At 50.3% G+C, this 23387-nt stretch overlaps 1 protein-coding gene across 1 annotated transcript in view; it reads left to right on the top strand.

Moving 5' to 3' along the window:
- The window catches only part of RTN4RL1 (reticulon 4 receptor like 1), a 134072-nt gene extending 128872 nt beyond the window's left edge, over nt 1–5200 (top strand). Inside the window, exon 2 of the mRNA XM_043963005.1 lies at nt 2995–5200. Within this exon, the coding sequence (XP_043818940.1) occupies nt 2995–4337 (1343 nt within the window). The 3' untranslated portion in view covers nt 4338–5200. The remainder of the gene's footprint in view (nt 1–2994) is intronic.
- The last annotated feature ends 18187 nt before the right edge of the window (nt 5201–23387 follow it).

Genomic DNA, 23387 nt, shown 5'->3' with positions numbered 1-23387 from the left:
GAAGTGAAAGGAAGGTTGGGGGGCACTCCTCACCCTCACTCACCCAACACTTTCCACTTGAGGAGAATGGGTGGGCCACTTTCAGAAGTGGGAGGGACACCAGGGAGAATTTCCTTTGGGGGCTTCCAAGCATGTCTCAGGGACTCAACTCCCCAGCTCTGTCTGTCCCTTGGACACAGGGTTGGGGGCATGGGGAGGGAGGGAGATGGCTCTTTTTTTGAGAGTGTCTCCTTCCCCCCACACCCTCCTCCCCAATTTAGGCTATGCATAGTATCCTCAGGCACAAGCAAAGGGGCAGCCTACCCCAGTGAATCCCCTGGAGGAGGGAAGATGTTAATGGCGACTTTTGATAAAGGCCCCACTTCCCCCAACCAGGGGGATCTGTGTTCCGGTCCTGCTTCTGATCCAAACTGACTGTAACCCCGAGCACCTCTCAGTCTCCCCAGGCAACTCCAAGATGCTTAACTTGCCTCTGAGAAGGTGCTGACTTGCTCGGGAGTGGGCGTTCCCTGTTTCAGTGTGTGCCATATTTTAAATGTCATAAAACTTCGCGGGAGGCAGTGTGGGGTAGGTACAGAGAGCTTGATTTGGAGTCAGGAAGACCTGTACTCAAGGCATTCATTCATTCATTCATTCATTCATTCATTCATTCATTCATTCATTCAACATTTATTAGACACCAAAAAAATTCCCAGAAGCGTGGTAGGCACTGGAGAGACAAGACAGAAACTACAGTCTCCAGTGGAACCAACACATATACATAAAGGGATGGACCTGTTCATTGATGGAAACACCTCCCAGGTGAGGAAACTCCCTCCACCAATGCAGGTTAGTGCCTGTTCTGAGGACTAAGAGAGGCCCAGCTTTCACAGTCAGTCTGTGTCTGACCCTGGACTTGCACAAAGTTTTCCTGGTTCCAAGGCCAGTTCTTCACCCCCTCAGATACAAAACAGACCCAGAGCAGAAATAAATGAAGCAGTTTTGGGAGAGAACACTAGAATCTCCACCCTTCAGGGGGCAGAATTTGAGCCTTGAAGGGGGCTTAGGGATCCCAAAATGTGGAGGGGGGGGAGAGCCCTCCAGTCCTGGGGGCAGCTCTATGGAGGGAGAATAGCCAGTTCATTTGGAATGTGGGGCCTGGACAATCTAAAAATCCTCTTGGTGCACAGGGCCACTCTATAGGATTAGGAGGGTACAGATGGATTGCCAGTCTGCATTGGGGGAGGGGTTTCCATACTGGAATTTCATCAACACCGATGAAATGTCGGGTCTGGACCCAGATCCGGTCATGGTATTTGTCTCATGATAAGTCAAGATGAGTGGTGGATAGAGAGCGGTGCATGGACACCAGTCAGGGAAGAGTTTAAGTCCTGACACAGCCCGGCTACAAGGACAGAATAAACCCTGGGCAAGGGGTTCTCATCAGTTCCCATCTCTGAAATGGAGATGGATAGACCATCCTTCCTGCCTCCCCAGGCTGCTGACAGAAAGGCTTTTGCACCCCTTGACCAGTGTGAGCTGCTGCTGTTGTTATTATTTGTGCCAGGGTGGGGGTGGAAGAGACGAGACAAAGGTCCTGCCATCCGCCCCTTCTCCCTGATGCTGCCTAACGAGGAAATTCTGTGGAGAGAAAGAGGGCTCCTTCATTAATAATGCAATGGGAGGAGATCCTCCACTTACAATAACCGCCGATCCACCCTGGAAAGTAGCAGGTAATGATGAACATTTGTAATGAGGCTGGTCTAATAATGAGCGCCGGGCTATTATCGGACCACAGGCTGGACACATCCGAAAATAAATTATTTTAAGGATCCATTAACGAATGCCTAATTAATGCCCAATTAGAGAAAGAGCTACAGAGGAAGTGCTCTGGACAGGGGCAAGTGCTCACCGCAGTCAGGACCGGAGAGGAGGCTGAGCATGGGGGAAATGGAGCGCCGGGCTGGGACTGCTGGGTGGGGGAACATGGGATGGTGTAAGAAGGGAAAACAAAGGCCATGTTGGTGAGGGGAAAGTGGGCAGGGAGGGGGGCAGGCAAGGGAGAGTAGGGGAGACAGGGGAGGGTCAGCCACCATCTATCCCTGCTAGCGGTAAATGCCCTCCATTTCAGCCATTAGTCTGGGACTGGTGTTCCAGGAAAGGTCTCCCGTGATATTTTCTGGTCCTTTGACATTCTTCCCCTGAGATATTTATGACCAAGGGCGAGCCCAGGGCCTGGCGATAGGGATGAAGACCTCCTGCCAAGCAGAGGAAGCTGGCCCAGCAGCTTCTTCTCCAACGGCCTGGGCCTATTTCTCCATCTCCAAGGCCTCTGCTCTGCTCCAACCCCACCCGGCCTGTGGCTGAGACTATGACCTGCTTCTCCCCAATCACAAAGGGCCCCACGCAAAGGCCTTGGGTGGGCGGGTGGGGAGGAAGAGGGGAATAATTAAAGGATAAGTTCTCTGTGTAGGCTCTTCGGAGTTGGTGCCATCCCTTCCCTCCCCACACCAGCAACAACGGGAGATGTTGGTGTCAGATTGCACGATTCCTAAACTTTCTTCCACTCTTAGATTCTACTGGCCTGTGACATCCACCCCCGCCCAAGGCCAAAGGCTAGACGGCTGGACCTCTAACACACAGAACCTTGGGCTGGGTGGTAGTTCCCCTGTGCCCTCCCCATTTCACCTTGGGGTGGGCATGTGACCAAATCATTTCTCTCACACTCACTCCAACCCATTTGACCTGCACATTCCCTTCTACCTCAGATCTCTGCCCCTGCCCCAGTCAGGCGCTCTGGGCATGCAGACAAGGGAAGGCTGGGCCTATTGAACTGAAAATGGACCGGTGTGTGCTAGGTAATCTGAGCCAGTGCTTGGGGCGGGGGGGGGGGGGGGGGGGGGGGGGGGGGGGGGGGGGGAAGGTTCTCAGGGAGGATGCTCAGGCCCTCTCCTCTCCCCATACTTCCCGGCCCTCTCCAGAGCCCCCTGACCTAGCTCTCCTCTCTCTGCACAGGTCACTATGTGAACTTGTTCCTGGTGCTTTGTGGTCTGGAGCTGCAGGTGGGCATCTGTTGCCCAGTGGACTGTGTGTGCTACCCGGCGCCCATGACGGTCAGCTGCCAGGCTCACAACTTTGCCACCATCCCCGAGGGCATCCCCGAGGACAGCGAGCGCATCTTCCTGCAGAATAACCAGATCGGCTTCCTTCTCCCGGGCCACTTCAGCCCCTCCATGGTCACCCTCTGGATCTATTCCAACAACATCACCTTCATCGACCCCGACACCTTCAAAGGCTTCGTGCACTTGGAGGAACTGGACCTGGGGGACAACCGCCACCTGCGGACCTTGGCCCCAGAGACCTTCCAGGGCCTGGCCAGACTGCATGCCCTCTACCTGTACAAGTGCGGGCTCAGCTCCCTTCCAGCCGGCATCTTCGGCGGGCTCCACAACCTCCAGTATCTCTACCTACAGGACAATCACATTGAGTTTCTCCAGGATGACGTGTTCGTGGACCTTGTCAACCTCAGTCACTTGTTCCTCCATGGCAATAAACTCTGGAAACTCACCCAGAACACCTTCCGGGGACTGGTCAACCTGGACCGTCTGCTCCTTCATGAGAACCAACTGCAGCTGGTGCAACATCGGGCCTTCCACGACCTGCAGAGACTCACCACCCTCTTCCTTTTCAATAACAGTCTCTCCGAGCTGCAGGGGGACTGCCTCACCTACCTGGGGGCCCTGGAGTTTCTCCGGCTCAACGGCAACCCCTGGGACTGTGGCTGCCGGTCCCGGTCCCTGTGGGAATGGCTGCGAAGGTTCCGGGGCTCCAGCTCCAGCGTGCCCTGCGCTTCCCCCGAGACGATGCAGGGCCGGGACCTGAAGCTGCTCCAAGCCCAGGACTTCAGGAACTGTACCGGGGCTGAGTCTCTGCACCAGCTCAAATCTCACACCCTTACCACCACCGACCGGGCGGCCCGCAAGGAGCACCACCCTCCCCACGGCGGTCCCAAGGAGAAGGGCTCCCAGAACAGCCTCCACAGCCACCAGCCCGGCTCTCGCCTAGGCTCCAGGAAGCCCGGAAAGAACTGTACCAACTATAGGAATCGGAACCAGATCTCCAAACCGGGGACTGGTGGGGCCCGGAAAAATGGCCACGAGATCCAGGACTATGTGCCCGACTATCACCACAAGTTCAGCTTTGACATGATGCCCACGGCACGTCCCAAAAAGAAGGGCAAGTGCGCCCGGAGGACCCCCATCCTCTCTCCCAGTGGGGTGCAGCAGGCCTCCAGGGGCAGTGCTCTCAGGGCCTCCCTCCTGGCGTGGATCCTGGTGCTGGCGGTCACCCTCCGCTGATAGCTTGGGAGAGCAGTTGGCGCAGGGCACTGCCACCTATCTACAAAGGAACAGAATTTCTTTTTTCTTTTTTTCTACATGGAGGATTTGCTGGTCCCAGGGAAAGGATGGCGGAGGCTTTGGCCGGTCTCTGCCCATGGCCTGGTGGATTATCAAGCCCAAACTGTACAGCACCCGCCGGTGGAAGGGGATTAGAGGCATTATCAACCCAGCTGTCACCAATGGTCCTGTCTGAGCACCCACTGAAACTGCCAACCCAAGTGAGGAGATAAAAACAAAATTAAAAAAAAAAAAAAGGACACAAGCTAATCCTTCATTAGCAAAAACTGGACAAACACAGACAGGAGCTGTGTTCTCTACAAAATCCTGTTCATTTTAAAGGGGTTTGAAAGACCCCCGTTTCTGGGATGTTGCAAGACAGCTCTAAGAGAAATGAGGATCCTCACGGACACAGCTGAAGACCCTCAAACGTATGATCTTTGGACCCCCTTCGGTTCCCCAGGCTCTGGCCTCTCACATTCCTATGTCTCAGGCAATGCTGGCCTATTAAGCGCTTGATTGCTGGGCTCCTGAGGAGCCACCAACCAAAGGAAAGATTGTGAGAGGCCGGAATTTAGAACTTCCCTGGGAGAAAGGAGGCTCTTGAAGAAGGTGGGGCTTCCTAACTGTTCACTTATATATATATACTCTCTCTCTTTCTATATATATAAATGCACAGGTCTTCCCCCTTCATTTATCAAACTGTACATCTTATATCCTGTTTATAAACTATATGGAAATGATGATACCTGCTGAAAATAAGGACTGTATTGGTGAATTTTTAGTGGGGGGGGGAAGTTCAATAATTTTTTTTTTGGTCTAGAAAAACTTGGTAGCCATACTTACAAAACCCGGCCCTGCCACAATCCAAGGTTAGGGGGTGATTGTGGAGGGACTGGGAGGTGGCAAGAGCCACTTCAGGGGACCAATGTTCTTTGTGGCTTAGGGCACTTTTTTATATGCAATGAATTCCCATCTACCTCCCCTCCTTCCCAACGCCCACTCATGCCTCCTGGAGCAACTTCTGTGCCCAAGGAGGGGTAAGAAAACACCCAACAGCTTTCTGGCTCCCTAATGAACCAGGCCCCTGGGGAACAAACAGTGAGGAGGGGGAAAGGAAAGGGGTTGCTTTGTGTATAAGCTGGAGTGAAGCCGTCTCAAACAGTGTTAGTCCAACAGGTGTGGACAGTGTAGCTTAGAATTCACCTATAAGTGGAGCAGGAAGACAGGAGGAAGAGACTCATAGCCCATCATTATATAGAATCCAACTGATGACTTTCCTTAAGATTTGGGGGAGAGAAAACCCTGGGAGAGAAAGGGATTATGCAGGAGGGCAGTAAAACCATCAGTACCCTGAGGGGTGGCAGACACATCACCAAGGAGCATCTCTGTGCTAAGTTCTGGGGATACCAGAAGAGACAAAGACAGTGCCTACCCTCAAGAAGCTTATAGTCTAGGGGGGAGGATAACATGCAAATACCTGGACATGCAAGGTATAGACAGTGTACTTCTCAGAGGGAAGGCACCAGCAGGAGGGGGACCCCAGATACTAGCCTAGCACCCAAGGGGTCCCTTCACTTTTGCACTGCTTGAGAGCTATGTTTCCTGATTATAAGGAGATTTTAGAATCAGAAATTAGGCAAAAGGAGGTAAGACAGGGAAGGGAACAGAGGGTAGGATGAAGAGGGTCCATTTCTACTGGATCCCAACACTGGCTGGAAGCTTCCCCACCTTAGCACCTCACTCCCCGCCCCCCCAACATGACGGTTGCTGATATTTTTTCTGCATTTTGCACAAACAGCAAACACAAATTTCCCCATCGGAGAGGGTGTGAGAGAAAAGAAACACTGAATCCAATTAGGGAGAGAAAAACAATAAAAAAAAATGATCTTGAACAAGAAAGCTCTGTTTTTCATTTCCTAACCCAACATTCCTGAAGGAGTGACAGATCTTTGGGCTTGTGTGGGGCCTGCAGAGCCTGGGCACAGCTCTGAGGAAAATGGCACGTTTGCTGGTGGATTGGAGACGTGTGGAGCAGGGGCACGTTGACTCATAGGGACAGCAAGAGAAGGAAGGGAAGGGAAAAAAAAAAAAAAGACAGAAAAACCACTTGTTCTCCGGATCTTCCCTCGCACAGAACATGATTCACTCCCCACTTGCTGCCTGAGCTGGGTCGGCACTGCCTCTGCTGTCCCTCCACTGAACAGGCTGGTCCTGGTTCCTCTTTGGACTCTCCCCAGAAGCTCAGGGACCAGCTGGCTCTGCTGCTGCTGAGGCTTATCGGTCCCAGGGGGTTCCCGTGGATGCAAGGGGACAACCATGTCCTGGGGCAGAGGGGGCTCTTTTAGAAGGCTGAGCAGGAAATGTTATGCTTCTGCCATAGGAAAGCCAGGAATGTAGAGAACCAGGAAGAGGGGGGGGGATCCTTTTGCTTATGGGAGTGGGATAAAGGAGTCCAGTTTCATGGATAGGTGCTTCCAACTCTTAAGACTTTAGAGAAAGGAAATGATGCCCATAGAGCAGTGAAGGAAGGAATAATCTGCCTCTGATCTGGAGAGCCAAATCCTGGCTATAGGGCTTCAGGTTTCTACTAAAGGGAGACCCAAAGAAGCCAGAACAAATAATCTACAGTCTTTAATCGCCCCCCAGGGGTCCCCCTGTTCTAACTGGTGGCAATACAACAGTCCTGGCCATCCCTTACAACCAGAGGATATTGTTGCGTTGCTTATTTCATTTCCAACTTTGGACATCAAAGCCCTCGGTGGGGAAATGAAGGCTATAAGCACTTTATTAATTTTTTTAAAAGACTTGGTAAGTCCTGTAATATGAAAAGTGAAATGTCAGTACAAGGGATGCTAATGTTTTATAAATGACCCAGCTCCATCAGGCACAGCGGACTCTTGCGGCCGAATGTTATTAGAGGAGAGGCAGTGGGGCCCAGAACCTGAGTTATATTTTTAGTAGCTTTTCCTCTAAGAGGTGGAGGAAATAAAGGCAACTCTTCTGTGTATTACATCACTTGTCAGTCAACAGCTCCCATCCTAAGCAGTGAGAGGACTCGACTGCCAACAAACCCTAAGGAAGATGACAAATTGGCTAAGTGAAGGCCCCTTTGCCCACCAGACTCAGGGATTGTTTCTCCTGGCAGCCGCCCCCTTCTGCTCTTCATCCTGGCCCTGTCCTTGCTGCTGGGGGCAAGGCTCCCAGACTTGCTTTCTGGGTTCTCTTACATCTCTCGAGACTACCCTGATTCTCTTGGGCATTCATTGGGAAAGACCCCGAGTGTGGCGTTCCAGCCTCCCTCTCCTTCTCCCTCTCCTGTTATCTGAACCTTCCCCCTTCTCTCGGGGACAGCACAGAAGGTAGCCCTGGGGAAGCTCCTGGCCACCATCTGCCACCTCGGGGTCATGGGTCAGGAGCTGCATGTTGCTCCCTCTTCCTACCGTGACCCATTCCCACTTGAGGGTCTCACTCTGAGATGGGGGCTCCCCTCACCATGGTTCTATCCGCTGGCCCAGTAGCATACATGCTATACCCCTTCCCCCACCCTGGCACTTGCCAGCATTTCACTATCAAAACTTCCATCTTCTGTTTAGCTAGAGCCTTCCATCTGTGCCAACAAATTGGGACTGCTCCCCAGAAATCCATCCGGGATGGAGGCCCATTCCCAGACACCTGCTGCTTCTTCTCAGAGGAGAGGACGTGTTTTCTATCGACTCTGTCTCAATGAAGCAGCCCTCTGCCTCTCTTTGCTTCTCTTTCTATGGTGCTAGCTTCTCTCCATGAGACCACCCATCAAAGGCACCTGCCAACCCTCCCCCCCCCCAGCTAGTGTGGGACTTCCTGATCATCAAGAATGGGAGAGAACCCATAGCCCTTCCCAGTAATCCCCCTGACTGCTCTACTGCTCAAGGTTGTTTACCACTGAGGAGCCAAGCACCCTAACACTTCCTTTGGCTGATGTGGTTACTTGTGGGCATCTTCCACCAAGAGGCCTTGTGCCAGAGTCAAGAGTACAAGATATGTAGGACCTGCAGCCTGGTTGGGGAGACGAGTCCTGAACGAATGGGGAATAATACCAGTGCCAAACTAGGTGTTCAAGAAGGCAAACACAGCTGGGGGTGGGCAAGTAGGGAGGGGAGGAGGAAGTGAGACTTGAGCTGGACCCTAAAGGTTAGGCTGCATTCCAGGCAAGGGAAAAGATATAAGCAAAGACACAGAGGGAGGAATACATGTGCTAGGGCTTCCTGGCTAGAAGGAAATGGTCAAGCTACTGCACCTAGAGGAGCTCTGGTTGGGAAGGCAGTTTTTGGGGGGACCCTGGAGGGCACTGAATGCTAGGATGCCTCCTGTAGGCCACTGTGAGCCATACCCCCAGGCCTCCAAAGCAGGGATTCTTAAACCTGGGGTCCATCAACCTGGTTTGTTTTTTTCATCCAATTTTATTTCCAATTCAAATTCTCCGAGAAGGCAAGAAAAATAAAAGCCATCACAAATATGTGCCGACGTGACAAACAAATTTCATGGACCATGCTTTGGAGACATTGTCTCAAGAGCCTTGTTCAAGTAGGGGCTGACTAGATCAGAGGCAGTGTGGTAGAGTGCTGGACCTGGAGTCAGGAAGAACTGGGTGCAAATCCTGTTGGTGACACTACTAATCATAGTGAGCATTTCTATCCTGCTTGAAGATCTGTAAAACATTGGGGCAGCTAGGTGGCACAGTGGATAAAGGGCCGGCCCTAGGTTCAGGAGGACCTGAATTCAAATCCGACCTCAGACACTTGACACTTACTAGCTGTGTGACCCTGGGCAAGTCACTTAACCCTCATTGCCCTGCAAAAAATTTAAAAAATAAAATTTAAAAATTGCAAACACTTTACAGATACTGCTGATCTCCACAACAACCACCTTATGAAGTAGGTCCACTAACTTGTTTTAAAGATTTTTTTTTGATAACTATTTCAGTACAATGGGTTTCCTTTGTCATCCCAGGCATTTTATTTTATGCATTTAAAAACATCATTCTGGGGCAGCTAGGTGTCGCAGAGGATAGATAGAGCACTGGGCCTGTAGTCAGGAGTACCTGAGTTCAAATTCAGCCTCAGACACTTCACACTTACTAGCTGTGTGACCCTGGGCAAGTCACTTAACCCCAATTGCCCCTCACACACACACACACACACACACACACACACACACACACAAAAAAAAAAACCATCATTACTATAAGGGGTCCCAAGGCTTCATCACACTGCCAAAGGGGTCCATGGCATAAACCCAAGGCCCCAAATCCTTGATTTAAAGTCTTCTCTTCCTCTCTCTCTTTCCTGAGACTCTAAGAACTGCAGCTGCCCAGGCCTGTGGGGTGCCTCTGGAGGGGGGCCATTGATTTTGGAGGTGCACAGCTCTCCAGTGGTGATGTGATATGATGCCTTGCATCAGTCCCTTGGAGCATATGCCCATCTCCCTAAAATGAGGATGGAGGGGATAGCTCCTGACCTGCCTACCCTTTGGTATTTAGGTCTGATGAAGAACAAACACTGAGAAAGAAAAAAAAAAGTGGACCCCACTCTGGAAAGGTGTAATATTGAGGGAGAAGCTGCTTGGCTTGTGTACTCATCTTGGAGCATCAACAGTAAAACACCGGGACTCCCCTTCCCCTTCTCCCCAGGGGTACAACTGAGTTTAAAAGATTGTCTTTTCCCTAAATTGGCTTCTGGCCTTAAGTGGGCCCAGTCATTGCCTCTGTTTATCTCCTCTGTCTGGCTCTTTCCCATCCTCAGCTCCAGTCCTATCTTCCCTCTCTTTGATAAGTCAGCCTCTAAATAGCTGTTTAACCAATCAGCCATTACTCTATCCCATGTCACCAATTCGCTATCATCAGTTCGTAATGGGCCAATTTTCCCTTTTACCTTCTGTCTGTGCAGAGAATATCTCAAGAACCTTTGATTGTGCGTTAAAATATCCTCTGCAATTCCTTGTTCAATATCTCTTTCTGCTCCTCTAATTGTCCCTTTTAGCTCCCTACTCCTTCTGTATAAATCTTCCCATCCTCCTCCTTTTCAGACTGTTAATAAATACAAGTTCTAAAAAAATATACATAAACATCTATTGTTGGTTAAATAACTCACAGCAAATCCAAGCCACCATCCATTTAGAGTTATTGCTCTGCATAGCTCAGCCCAGAAGAAATCTTTGGTGCAGCCCAATGCCCACCTGCTCTCCCCAAGTCCTTGGCTGATTCTGGCCATGGGGCTGCTCCAAATAAGGAAAGTTAATGTTCCCAGAAAGGCTGCCTGATGAAGGGGGACCCAGGGGCACCTCTGACAGCAGAGTGGAGAAGGGAGAGGAAGTGGATGTGCCATGGCCAATAATCCACGCCAGCCAGGAGAGGAGTTGAGGGGCTTAAACTGAGGAGGGTCCTTGTTCAGGAACAGTGGATAATTTGAGTGGCATCCAAGTTCGATGGTTAAAAAGCCTCTTACCAGGGCAGCTAGGTGGCGCAGTGGATAGAGCACCGGCCCTGGAGTCAGGAGTACCTGAGTTCAAATCTGGCCTCAGATACTTAACACTTACTAGCTGTGTGACCCTGGGCAAGTCACTTAACCCCAATTGCCTCACTTAAAAAAAAAAAAGCCTTTTACCTTCAAAGAAAAGAAATCACCAGCTGCCCCTCTTTCCCCCACCCCCACCCCCATCCCGCCACCCAACACCTACAAGGCCCAGTTTTGGGCCATGTCTTCTTTAGACCTTAGCACCAAAAAGCAGTCAGGTCACAGGCTATCCTCCACCCTCATTTTGGGGAGATGGGCATATATTCCAAGGGACTACTGCAAGGCGTCATCTTATATCACCACTGGAGCGCTGTGCCTGGGTCATGGCACCTCCAAAATCAATGCCCCCCCCACTGATCCCCCTCGCCCTCCTTGGGAGGCACCCCACAGGCCTTGGCAGCTGCAGCTGCAGCTTATGCTCTCTCAGAGTCTCAGTAAAAGAGAGAGGGAGAGGGAGAGATATATTAAACTCTTCAATCTCTGTAAGTGTCTTTTCCCATGAGGCAGATGCTAAGGAAGAAGGAAATGTGAATGCCCAAGTACAGCACAGGTACAGGAGTCATCTAGAGGCAGCCAGCCCTGGGTCACCTCTCCAGCATTAGAGGATGCGTGTGTGTGTGTGTGTGTGTGTGTGTGTGTGTGTGTGTTGGGGAGGGTGGAGATGTCCAAAATGAAGCTGGCTTCCCCTTTCAAAGAGCTGTGGCAACACACACACACACACATATACCCCTTGGCTACTGAGATCCACCAGAGTTGGGGGTTCTTAACCTTTTCTGGACCCCTTTGGCAGACAGTCTGGTGAAGGCTACGGACCCTTTTTCAGAATCATGTTTTTAAATTCATGAACAAAAAGACATAGTTACAAAGGAAATTAATTTTATAGAAATGAAGGTGTATTTTTTTTCCTATTCAATTTCATGGACCCCCTGAAGTCTACCTATAGGCCTCTCAGAGCTACCTGGACCCCAAGTTACTGTACTAGAGTACTATTGTACTAGAGAGAGAGAGACAGAAAGGGACAGAGAGGGAGGAAGAGAGGAAAAGAGAGACAGAGATAGAGAGAGGGAGGAGACAGAAACAAAGAGGACAGAGAGAGAGACAGAAAGAGAGATGAGACAGACCGAAAAATACAGAAAGAGACAGGGACAGAGAGAGGGATTAGGTGTGTGTGTGGGGGGGGGGGGGAGACAGAGAAAGAGACACCAGTCAACAAAGGTGAGAGGCACAGAAAGGGACAGAGAGAGGAAGAGAGGAAAAGAGAGACAGAGATAGAGAGAGGGAGGAGACAGAAACAAAGAGGACAGAGACAGAAAGAGGGACAAAGAGAGATGAGAGAGACGGACCGAAAAATACAGAAAGAGACAGGGACAGAGAGGGATTAGGGGTGTGTGTGTGGCGGGGGGGAGACAGAGAAAGAGACACCAGTCAACAAAGGTGAGAGACACAGAAAGGGACAGAGAGAGGAAGAGAGGAAAAGAGAGACAGAGAGAAGGACAAAGAGAGAAAGATAGACAAGGGAACAGAGAAATACAGAGAGAGGGACAGAGAGACGATAGATGGACAGAGAAAGGGAGACAGAAGGAAAGAGATGCCAAGTGGGGGAGAGAGAGAGAGAGAGAGAGAGAGAGAGAGAGAGAGAGAGAGAGAGAGAGAGAGAGAATGTGAATGCGTGATGTGCCGCGTGCCTGCTGGCTCCAGACCGACACCCCTTGATCTCCAGACAGAGCAAAGGTAGCCTCTCAGAGGAGGGGCTGCAGCCCTGGATAGAGTGGTTCCAGTGGGGTTCCACCTCCCACTCCTGATAACCTTCCTGCTCGTTACCAGGGAAGGCAACTAACTCTGTAATCAGGGGGGTGGGGGGAAATACCACTTTATAAGTCCTTCCCTTTTGCACCTGATCCCCGGGATTGAGCATCCGCAACTACCTTCTGGGCGCTGGCCCCAAAGGGAATTTATCCTAATCCGGGAATAAAGGAAACCTGGAGCAGCCTGTGGCCTGTGGCTGTTGTCTCCAAAAGCCATTAATTCCACCAGATCTCCCCCTACCCCACGCCGGCTGCCTCCTCTCTCCCAGGCCCACTCCATTGACATTCTCCCCCAATGCTCGGGGTCACTGAGGTCTCCAAGGTGTTTTTGTTCTTTATCCAAGAGCCTGCGCCCCCAGGGCTCCAGGGTCCCTGACCCTCATCTCTGCTGCCACCTGGAGTGTCTCTCGCCGCTGCTTCATCTGCGGTATTTAAAGCTCTCCCGGTGAGAGTCTCACACTTTGCAAGTCTAAGTTACAGGCTGTTCTCAGCCCCAGGGTCTAACCCCCTTGGCAGGAGCTTGCCTGTAATCTAACTAGAGTGCAGGAGGAAAGGGGACCACCCCGACCTGGCCGGCTCACGTACATTTCAGACCACAGGGATGCAGGCACAGAGATGTTTGGTCCCAGCTTTCCCCTCCCTCTGACCCCTAAGCCTGCAGGCCCGAAGCTCACAGTGGCTCCCTGCTGGCCTCCTTCCCTTGGCCTCCTTTGCAACACCTCTCCTGCAAAACGACTTCCCAGAGTCCCTCAGGGACGATGTAAACAGTGTGAAGCTTCAGCTGTAATCGCTCCTGTTACTTCAATGTCTCACTCTGTGGCCAGAAGATTTCTCAGGCCAGACAGCATGCCAGTCAGAGGCTCCCCAGGGCCTCCTGGGCACCTCCAGAATCTTTCTCCTCCCAAGAAGCTCCACCCTTGGCCTTTCTTCTCTCGCTGGCCTCATTTCCAGGTCCCTGCTCCAGCCAACCTGAGACAAGACTTGGACCCGATCACTGGCCGCTGGACCGATTGCCTTCATGGCCTCCGATAACTCAGTGATGTGCCCAGGGTCGTGGAGGAACCCGAACGTCTCCATGAGTAATGAGACAAGGGGAGTCCTCAGACATTTGATGACCTTGGGCCATTATCAGCCCACAGTACCAACTGCAAACATCTTTCATGTGACCAAGGTGGAAATGTGGTCATTACTGCCCCATTCTTTACCAGAGGAATGGTCTGGTTTACAGTAGATATTAACCTGGTGTTCATGAACTTGGGTTTTTTGTTTGTTTGCTTGTTTGTTTTGTGGGGCAATGAGGGTTAAGTGACTTGCCCAGGGTCACAAAGTGAGTAAGTGTCAAGTGTCTGAGACCAGATTTGAACGCAGGTCCTCCTGAATCCAGGGCTGGTGCTTTATCCACTGCACCACCTAGCTGCCCCAATGAACTTATTTTTTAAAAAATATTTTGAGAATTCTTTTTCAATAGAATTTGTCATTCTATGGATTTAAAACCATTATTCCAAGTAAGGGCCCATAGAAAGAGAGGTCTTCATCAGATTGCCAAAGGAAGGGCACAATCACACAAAAATGGTTAAGAACCCTTTTTTGTTGTTGTTGTTATTCAGTCTTTTTTCAGTCCTGTGTGACCTTATTTGGGGTTTTCTTAGCAAAGATACTGGAGTGCTTTGCCATTGCCTTCTCCGATTCATTTTACAGATGAGGAAACTGAGGCAAACAGGGTTATATGACTTGCCTAGGGTCACACAGTATCTGAGGCTGGATTTGAATTCAGGTCCTCCTGACTCCAGACTTGGCACTCTATCTACTGCCCTAAGGACCCATGCTCTGGGGAGGGAGGAGGGGGAAGGAGAGAAGCATCGTGAAAACCTGGGTCCTGTTTCTATGTGACCTGGTGCAAGTCACTCCATCTCTCTCTAAACTGTTTCCTGATCTGTAGAATGGAGGTTTTTAATACCGAATGACTTCAACTGTTGCAACGGCTCAAAGGATCAACTCACAAACAAGCTGCCTAACAATGGACCAGGGTATCTGGCCAGCTCTGGGTGAGGGTCAGAAGAGATGGCCTGCTACAATTCTATCATTGATGGGAAAGCAGGTCTCAGTGCCATATAGATGGGAGTGATTACAAGGTGGGGTCAAGTGGCTGTCCTCTCCCCAAAGCTTGACCAGTCTCTACTCTGGAGGCCCTGAGCCACCAAGCTACCCCCTAACGAGTCTTCTTCCTCCCTCCAAACCAGGACATGGGATTTGGAGACAGCAGGCACCTTGGAAGTCATCTGGTCCCCATCTCTCATTTTCTCAAATGAACCAAGGCCCAGAAGAAATTAGATGAACTGTCCAAGATCACACAGGGAATGAGTAGAGTGCCAAGGTTCAAATCCTACCTTTTTTGGTGAAATCTAAACCCAGTGTACCTCCCATAATACCATGTGATTACCAAGGAGACTTGAGATTTTACCCTGTGGGGCAATGGTCGTGAGTTCTCCAGTATTAGAGAGATCCCAGGCTTCAGCCTTGAAGCCAGTGTGAACAGCTGTGACAAACCAGTAGCCGGGGTATTTTTGACACTTCCAGCCCTCCAATTCTTCTCCCCCCCCCCCCCCCGAACAAAAAAGCACAGAGCTAGCAAGCTGAAGGGGCAGTTGACTCCAGCTTCCTGGGTAACTCAGCAGGACCTTCATTTCCAAGAATTCCAAGTCCAGTAAAAATTCTGAGAATAGCATCATGGGGAAAAAAACCACCCCGGCCACATGAAATTCTCCCATCTGATCTGGACAAGGAGGTCCTAGAAGGAGCTCTCTGCACAGTTTAGCCAATAGTAATGCCACATGCGGTGTGCACACAGCCACACAAAATGGCCTTGGGGGCACATGTGTTCTTAGAGGTTGGAGGAGAAAGCAATGAATCACCAGCCAGGCTATTTCTTCCTCTCCCTCGCAAAACTAGGGAGGGACAGGGACATAACTATCAACCATGTCTCCCTCTACCTCATCCTCATTCTAAGTGAAAGTCAGCTGGGTCCTGTAAAGTGGAAGGCCCCCTAATTCAAGTCACAAGCCAGCTCCTCCAACCTCCCAAATTTTACAAGCTGGTAGATGGAGTTAATTGATTTCAGGGGAATAGTCCGAGTTCTTTCAATCAATCAATGAATGAGCATTTAGTAAGCCGGGGATTCTTAATTTAGGGTCCATGGACCCCTAGCTGGTCATGAACTTGGATGGAGGAAAAAAATGTAAATCTTCATTTTCACCAACCTCTAACGGAAATGTAGCATTTCCTTTAATTATTTACAAATATTATTCTGAGAAAGGGTCTATAGACCCTGCCAGACCGCAAAAGGTCTGACACATGCAGAAAAAGGCTAAGCTTTGGGAGTAAAACAGAGATCCCTGAGACTAGACCAGTGATTTCATCATGTCGTGAACTCCCGGGGAGAAAGGTCCCTGCACTAGGCCAGACCCCACACTCTAGCCTTTGACTTGGCTGGGGACAACATGCACTATCTGGCAGCGGGTGGGGGGGCAGGGCGGGGAGGGGAGCTGGGGTCTTCCAGGCTCTAGCTCTATCTGTTGCTCCACTCTGCCAGGCAGTGTGCTAAGCCCAACACAAAGAAAGGCAAAACACAGCTTTTTTTTTTTTTACACTTCTTCCTCTTACTTGCCTCTCCATTATTTGCAGACAATTATCTGCAATAATTAGACAATTACCCTTAAAGACGATTATCCTTTTCCAACAGCAAACACTGATGTGCTTTTCTTGTGTCTTTTAATGAAGCTGATATTAAGAAGTCTTTATTTACATAAAGTCACATTATTCCCTTTCAGGAGGGTCCCAGTTAAACAGCAAAGATTTTACAAGTCTCACTTAGGGTTTAGGGGGGATAGTGGGAGGGGGGAGGATAGATTCCCACTGCTTTCCTAAAGTGGCTGTAACTGCTTCAAAAGGGGAGCCCCTGAGAGGGGGGAAGGGGGTAATTGAGGGATAGAGCTCCCCCAACTCCTCAAACCGGGGAGTCTATCCCTTTTTTTAGTGAAATGGTGTCATGGCCCCCTTCTCAGAATAGTATTTTTAAATTCATAAAATAATAAAATAAATATTGGAAGACTTATGATGAAAAAGCTATCTATCCCCAGGGAAAGAACTGATGGTATCTGAATACAGATTGAAGCACAAGCTAAACAAACAAACAAACAAACGAATGAATGAATGAATGAATAAATAAAGTGAATAGTATTATAAAGGAAACCCATTATGTCGAAATACAGTAGCATCATGATCTCAGCTTTGCAAGGAAATCCTTTTCACATGCTCCTGTGTATGTCTGCTCTTACTGACTACTACAGTGGGAGCCTCACTCCCCCACCCCCACGTCATCATGGGGGGGGGGGGAGGATGCACTTCCTGAGGCCAGCACTGACTCTGAGAACTTGCCTGAGCCCAGCCCCTCACCTTCTCCTTCCCACCAATGGCCCAGGCTGGATGGTGGCATCGCAGAGGTCAGGAGGTTGCAGGTGCCGATTCAGACAGGATCTGAGCTCTGCAGAGGTAAACCCATTATAATTATTGTATTAAAAATAAAGGGGGGAGGGACAATTTTATCTCCCTATAAGCATCCCTCTCTTTATGGCTCGGAAGGCAACCAGGGGATTGTCTGAACTTGACTCCTTGTGGGCAAAGTACAGCAGCAAGAGCTGGTTTCTTCAAAGTTTAAAAAAAAATCAACTAAAGCCCATCCCTGCTGTGTTTATAAAGAGCTGTTTTCTTGCCGAGCTGTTCAGCATGGCCGCTCTAATCTGAAATTTCTTTTTAATCATAGCAGGAGTCCCAATTAGCGTGTTGGGTAATCTTTCAAGTAGAACTGGGAGTTGCCCGGGCAGAGTGCGCAGAGAGAGTGTGTGCATGTCCCCGTGTGTGCCTAAGTGCAGGGGACTTTGGCGTCTATGCAGCTTCTGTAACGAAAAGGGGGAAGGGGAAATGGGTTCAGCCAAAGAAATCTGCCGGGTCTGCTGCCGGCGCTTTGCGGTTCAGTGTGTTGGAAGCAGGGATGTGTGTGTGTGTGTGTGTGTGTGTGTGTGCATGCATGAACACATGTGTGCAAGGAAATGTATGTGTGAGGGAGTGCTAGGCTCTGCATCATGGCACCAGAAACGAGGGTGGCTTCCTCTGTGATATCCAATAGGTATAGAATTCCTAGACTCTCACCTGGACAAATCTACCAGTTGCCCATGTATGCACACACACACATGCATGCATGCACACACACACACACACACACACACCACATACATGCACCCTGAACACCGGGTCTTCTTGTCAATGCCACGATTCCTGGCACAAAATGCCAACGATGCTGGTTCCCCTCCAGGTGGGCAGCACCCCTGCCTTGGATTCTTCAGCTCCACATCAGGGATGGTGCTGAGATGGAGGGGGGACCTACCAGTGACCTACTTTCCTTTGTTGTTTTTGGATGTGCTGATGTCAGTGCAGAATTCAGCAGAGAGGCATCGAGGGGGAAGAAGAGGAGAGAAGGAAGAAGAAAGGAGGGAGGAGAAGAGAGAGAAATTCATGTGAAGGCCTCCATACTTTTATTGTGCCCAGAGGACCTGCCTGACACTGTGATCAACACAGGGCCTGGTGGTTTCAGGCAAAATAAACACGGGAGGAGAACTGCGGCTTCCCATGGCTGTAAATAAATATATACACACATGTGGAAAAAGCCTTTGTCCATCACCAGGTTGATGCCAGGCCAGAGCCAGGCTCTGACGCTCACCTGCATCAGAGAGGGAGCTCGTGTGGGATTCCAGCAGGTCGGCCTGAGCACCCTGGGATGCCCGCCCCCCCTGCTTCATGGGACTGCAGTTAAGTGGCTGGGTTTGTGTTCCTGCTCCTCTGCATGGCCCTTGGTTAGAATGCTGAGCTGCAGCCGCTCTGACATTTGGGAGTTAGAGGCTCTCCACACTCGCTGGGGCTGGAAGAAATTGGTCTTTAGGGATGCAGAAGTCAGTTTCCCTCTGCTCACGGGTTCCTTGGTAACCCATTCAAGAACTCTCCTGGCTTCTGTCTCCCCTCCCACCCTCTCAGATAATCCCGTAAAAGCGGCAGGGTCTGGGGTGGCCTCAGCATTTGGTCTCCGGGCACCCGGGATCTTTCCACGGTGGAGAAGGAAGGCCGGGGGGCATGATTCCCAGAATGCCTTGGGCTCTGCTGGGGCCTGGAACCAGCCCACTTTTACTTAATTCGTTTCCCCTTTTGCAGACTGAGAGCAGCATAAAACCATCAGGACAAATCCTGCCTCCGACACTTGCTGTCTCTGTGACCTTGGGCAAAGTCACTTCAGCCTGAAGACCTGAGTCCTCCTCTCTGAAGGAGGGAATCTGGAGAGGTGACCCCCGAGGTGCCCCTCCAGATCCTCATGAGCCCTGGGCCCCAGGGAGCTCAGCAAAGACCCTGTCTCAGGCAGAGAATCGTGCAGACCTTGGGGGCTCATTTCTGCCTGCGTTGCTGGTTCAGCCTTAAGCTCCCCGAGGAGTTAAGAGGAGCCCCAGAGGATGCACCTGTGCCTTTGTGGGCGGAGTTCCTCTCCATCGACAACAGGCTGGAGCGATAAAATGATTTTTCATCCACACTTTCATTAAAACCCAAAGCCAAGAACCTCATGGTAAGGTCCCTGCAATGAACTTCCCCTTTCAGGACTGTAAGAGACCCTCCCAGGGAACCTGATGGACTCGGGGAAGGGGACGAGGGACAGAGCATTCACGTGTACACGGCTCCTGCAGGAGGCGCTCCTCGCCCCCAAACAAGCCTGGCATATGACTGGAGTCATACCCTCCCCCTCCTCCTCCTCCTCGGCCTCATCTGTTTCTCAGGGAGGGGGCGAGAAACATTCAGAGAAGCCCAATTCCTCATCTTCTGAGATCAAACGACGACAACACAAAATAGGTTACCTGACAATTACTTGCTTTCTAAGTAGAGTCTAACCCGGCGGCCGGAATCTTGGCCGGGCAGCCGGGACTGCTGCCCCTCTGGGTGTAAAATGGGGGTAACGAGCCTTGCCACCAGCCTCGTCCATGGGGCCGGGGATAGGCACAGCATCCCGTGCCTGCTGCACTGGGAGATGCCGGTATAGGGCGCTCGCTGTCTGGGTACACAGCATCCCAAGCTCCCTCTTGAATCTACATGGAGCTGATTTATTTACCTACTGTGAAAAAGACAACAATCATCATATTTACACTCTTGTGCTACAGCTGCCTGCATCCCCCCCACCCTCGCTAAGTACTCTATTAAAAATGCTGGGTTGGTTTTTTTTTCCCTTTTGAAAGAGCCCTTCCCTTCGCCGGTCTCTCTCCTCTCGCCTTTGCTGATCTCAACCTTGTTTCCAGAATCGAAATTCATGGCCGTGAAATGTGCCATGCCTTGCCACTGTAAACGCAGGGGTTACGGCTTCACTGCAGGCAAAGGAGAAAACAGACTCTACGGGCCGAAAAATGATTTTTTTTTTTTGAAATGAGCCTTTCTTGAAAGCCGAATGCCCCTAATAATTAGGAGTCGGGTGAGGAGGAGGTGTAGGAAAGGTAAAATGGATGTTGTTTAAATGTGGCGTCATTTAGAAAGTACCCTGGTGTTTGAGTTCCTCATTACCATACAGGTACCAGCTCCGGAGGCAATTAAGCTGGCAAGGACAGAGCTCAGCCCGCTGGGGTCCCCCAAAGGGGTCGTGAGGGCTCATTCAGCTGCTGCCGCTGGGGGTAACATTCACTATTTTCTTTTTAACTTTGGATGGCCTTCTTTGCTTGCATTTTACTTCAGTAAAAAGGGATGGGGGGAGGAGGCACAGAAAAGAAGGCCGAAAAGGTTCTTATTAGACCTAATGGCTCTGCTAGGACTTAGGAAGGACTCACTGCCAGCCTCCATAGATGTTTGGGGTAGAGGAGGAGAACCATTGTCACTGCCAGTATCCAGAGCATTCAACAGCAATAGGCCCTGATTCCTTGTCTCTGGGCATCATGGGAGATAGCCTGGCCCTGCCAAATAGAGCCCACTCAGTGCTCTCGGCTGCTTCCCACCAAGGATCTGTGTAAAAGCCGTCAACAAGGGTCCCTGAAAGAGGATTCCCTGTATCACCCTGGATTCTGGGCTCTCCTTCCGCCAACATTGGCCTGGGGATGCAGGAGGCAGAACAGGCCCTGCTTTCTTGAGGGTATGAGCCAGCCCGGTGCCCTGGGGCCAGCAGAGCTAAGGGGTGGCTGGGGCCACAGGCCTAGCTTGCTTTCTGCCTGCCTGTTCCATCGGTTTTGAGATCAAAGCCCCCAAACTCATTAACTAAAAACTAAAAACTTTTGCTCAGGCAATTCTATATTAAGAGATGTTGTATGTGGCACCAACTCCCTCATTAAAGCATCTTCTAATGGGGAAAACCGACTTCCGGGGACAATGGGCATTTGGCTACTGCCAGTCTGGAATAAGAGACTAGAAGGGCAAGAAAACAACGGCAGCCAGGTCAAAACATGAAGCTTAAAGCCGGCAGACAGTGGCCAGTGGAAACTTCGTCCATGCTCAGGGTCACTTTGTTTAAACTTTTTTTTTGGTGAGGCAATTGGGGTTAAGTGACTTGCCCAGGGTCACAGCTAGTAAGTGTCAAGTAGCTGAGGCTGGATTTGAACTCGGGTACTCCTGACTCCAGGGCCGGTGCTCTACCCACTGCATCACCTAGCTGCCCCTTAAACATTTTTTTTAAAGGCAGTTTTAAAAACTTGTGCTTCCTGTCGGTAATTTTGTCTTTTCCAAAGAGGGACACATGCCCCATGCCTCCTGCTGAGGGCCCCAAGTCCTCTTGCACTAGGGTACAGATGTCATTAAGTAATAAACTCCAGTGGATATGACTCAATTGTGCATTTGAGGACAGAAGTGATGGAGCCCTGGGTTGTGCAATGGGTAAAACTGATGACAGGTCCTGGGGAGCAGAGATCTCAGGTGCTCAACTCACGACAGGAGCTCAGGCCCAAGGGCTCCTTGCTCAGCCCCAGCTACATCTACCACCTCCATGATACCTTGAGATGGCCCAGGGCAGGGAGACATGTGGTTGTAGCTGATCTGATGGCTACTCACGTGACAAATGTCACATCTCACCAGAAGAATGAAGACTCCTCTGTTTCAGGTGCAGTGGGTGAGCCAAAGGGCTCAGGCTGTGGCAGCACTCAGGGCTCCTGATCTGGGCTTAGCAGGCCAAGCTATGGACACCCTGGAGGTTGGTTCACTTCCTCCAGTCACTTACCAGTGCATCCCACAGGCCTTATTCCCTCCCCAGGAATAAGAGAATCAGGGAAGAGCCCATGACCTTGATAAGAGGCCTCAGAGGGAAAGCGTAGGGTCAAATGTTGAAACCAAAGTTTTCCATAGACCACAGAGTTCTTTCTCATCTTCTGCTCTTGTGGAGGGAGAGGGTCTGGTGGGAAGTGGACTGGATGTGGTACCAGAGGACTGAGGCTCAAAGCTTGGCCCTTCAACCTTCTACCTTTGTGGGCTTCAACCTTCTACCTTTGTGGGCTTCAACATCTTCACCTGTGAAATCGTGGGTTATTAACTTTTTCAGCTGGGACCCCCTTGGCACTCTAATAAAACCTGCAGATCCCTTCTCAGAATTTTGTTGAGTTGTTTTCAGCTGTGTCTGACTTTCTGTGACCCCATTTAGGGTTTTCTTGGCAGAGATCCTGGAGTGGTTTGCCATTTCCTCCTCCAGCTCATTTTACAGATGAGGAAACTGAGGCAAACAGGGTGAAGTGACTTGCCCAGGGTCAGCTAGTAAGGGTGTGGGACTGGATTTGCATTCATGAAGATGAGTCTTTCTGACTTCTGAACCAGAGCTTTTTCCATGGTGTCAACATGGTGCCTCCTCAGAATAATATTTTTAAATGCATTTAATAAAGTACAAAGGAGTACATAGGAAACCAATCACATTGAAATGCAGTTATAAAAACAGACATAATTTTACAAGCTAATCTCTGAAGTGCCTGATCCTAATCTGTGTAAATCATATGGCTCCATGGGCCATCCAGTCTAACCTTCCAGCCAGTCTACAAATCTCTTCTTCAGTATTCCTCATAAACAGTCATCCATCCTGTTGCTTAAATATTTCTAGTGACAAAGAACTCGCTGCTTTGCAAAGTGGCACAACCTCCTATCAGATGACTCAAAGTGTTAGAAAGCTTTTCTTCATTTTGAGTAGATGCCTGCATGTGACTTCTACTCTTAGGAGAAGGAACCTCAGGGATTATCTGGAAGGAGCCTCAATGATATCTACTCACTTTACAGAGGGGGAACCTGCAGCTGAATCCTAGAAAGGTAAAATGATTTGCCCAAAGCCACACTGGTAGTAAACCACAGAACTGGGATTCACACTCCAAATCTGGTAGTCTTTCCATGATATTATACTCCCTCTTAGAGTTGCCTAAAAGAGCAAGACAAGATCTCTCCAGGGTCCCCCAAACCTCCTCATTTTAGCCTGTGTGATGCCACCTACAGCCACGACAGAATGAACAGATTCAGTTCCCACCACGAACAAAGATGTTGCTGACTCTCCGTCCTCTGCTCTCCAGGGGTGGCAAAGTAGACAAAGGGCGTGCTGCTCACGAAAAGGAGGAGGAAAAGAAAAA

This window comes from Dromiciops gliroides, chromosome 4 (assembly GCF_019393635.1).
Source record: "Dromiciops gliroides isolate mDroGli1 chromosome 4, mDroGli1.pri, whole genome shotgun sequence".
In the NCBI taxonomy this organism is placed as follows: Eukaryota; Metazoa; Chordata; class Mammalia; order Microbiotheria; family Microbiotheriidae; genus Dromiciops; species Dromiciops gliroides.
Note: the sequence above shows the minus strand (reverse complement) of the source record. Positions and strands in the feature narration are given on the sequence as shown.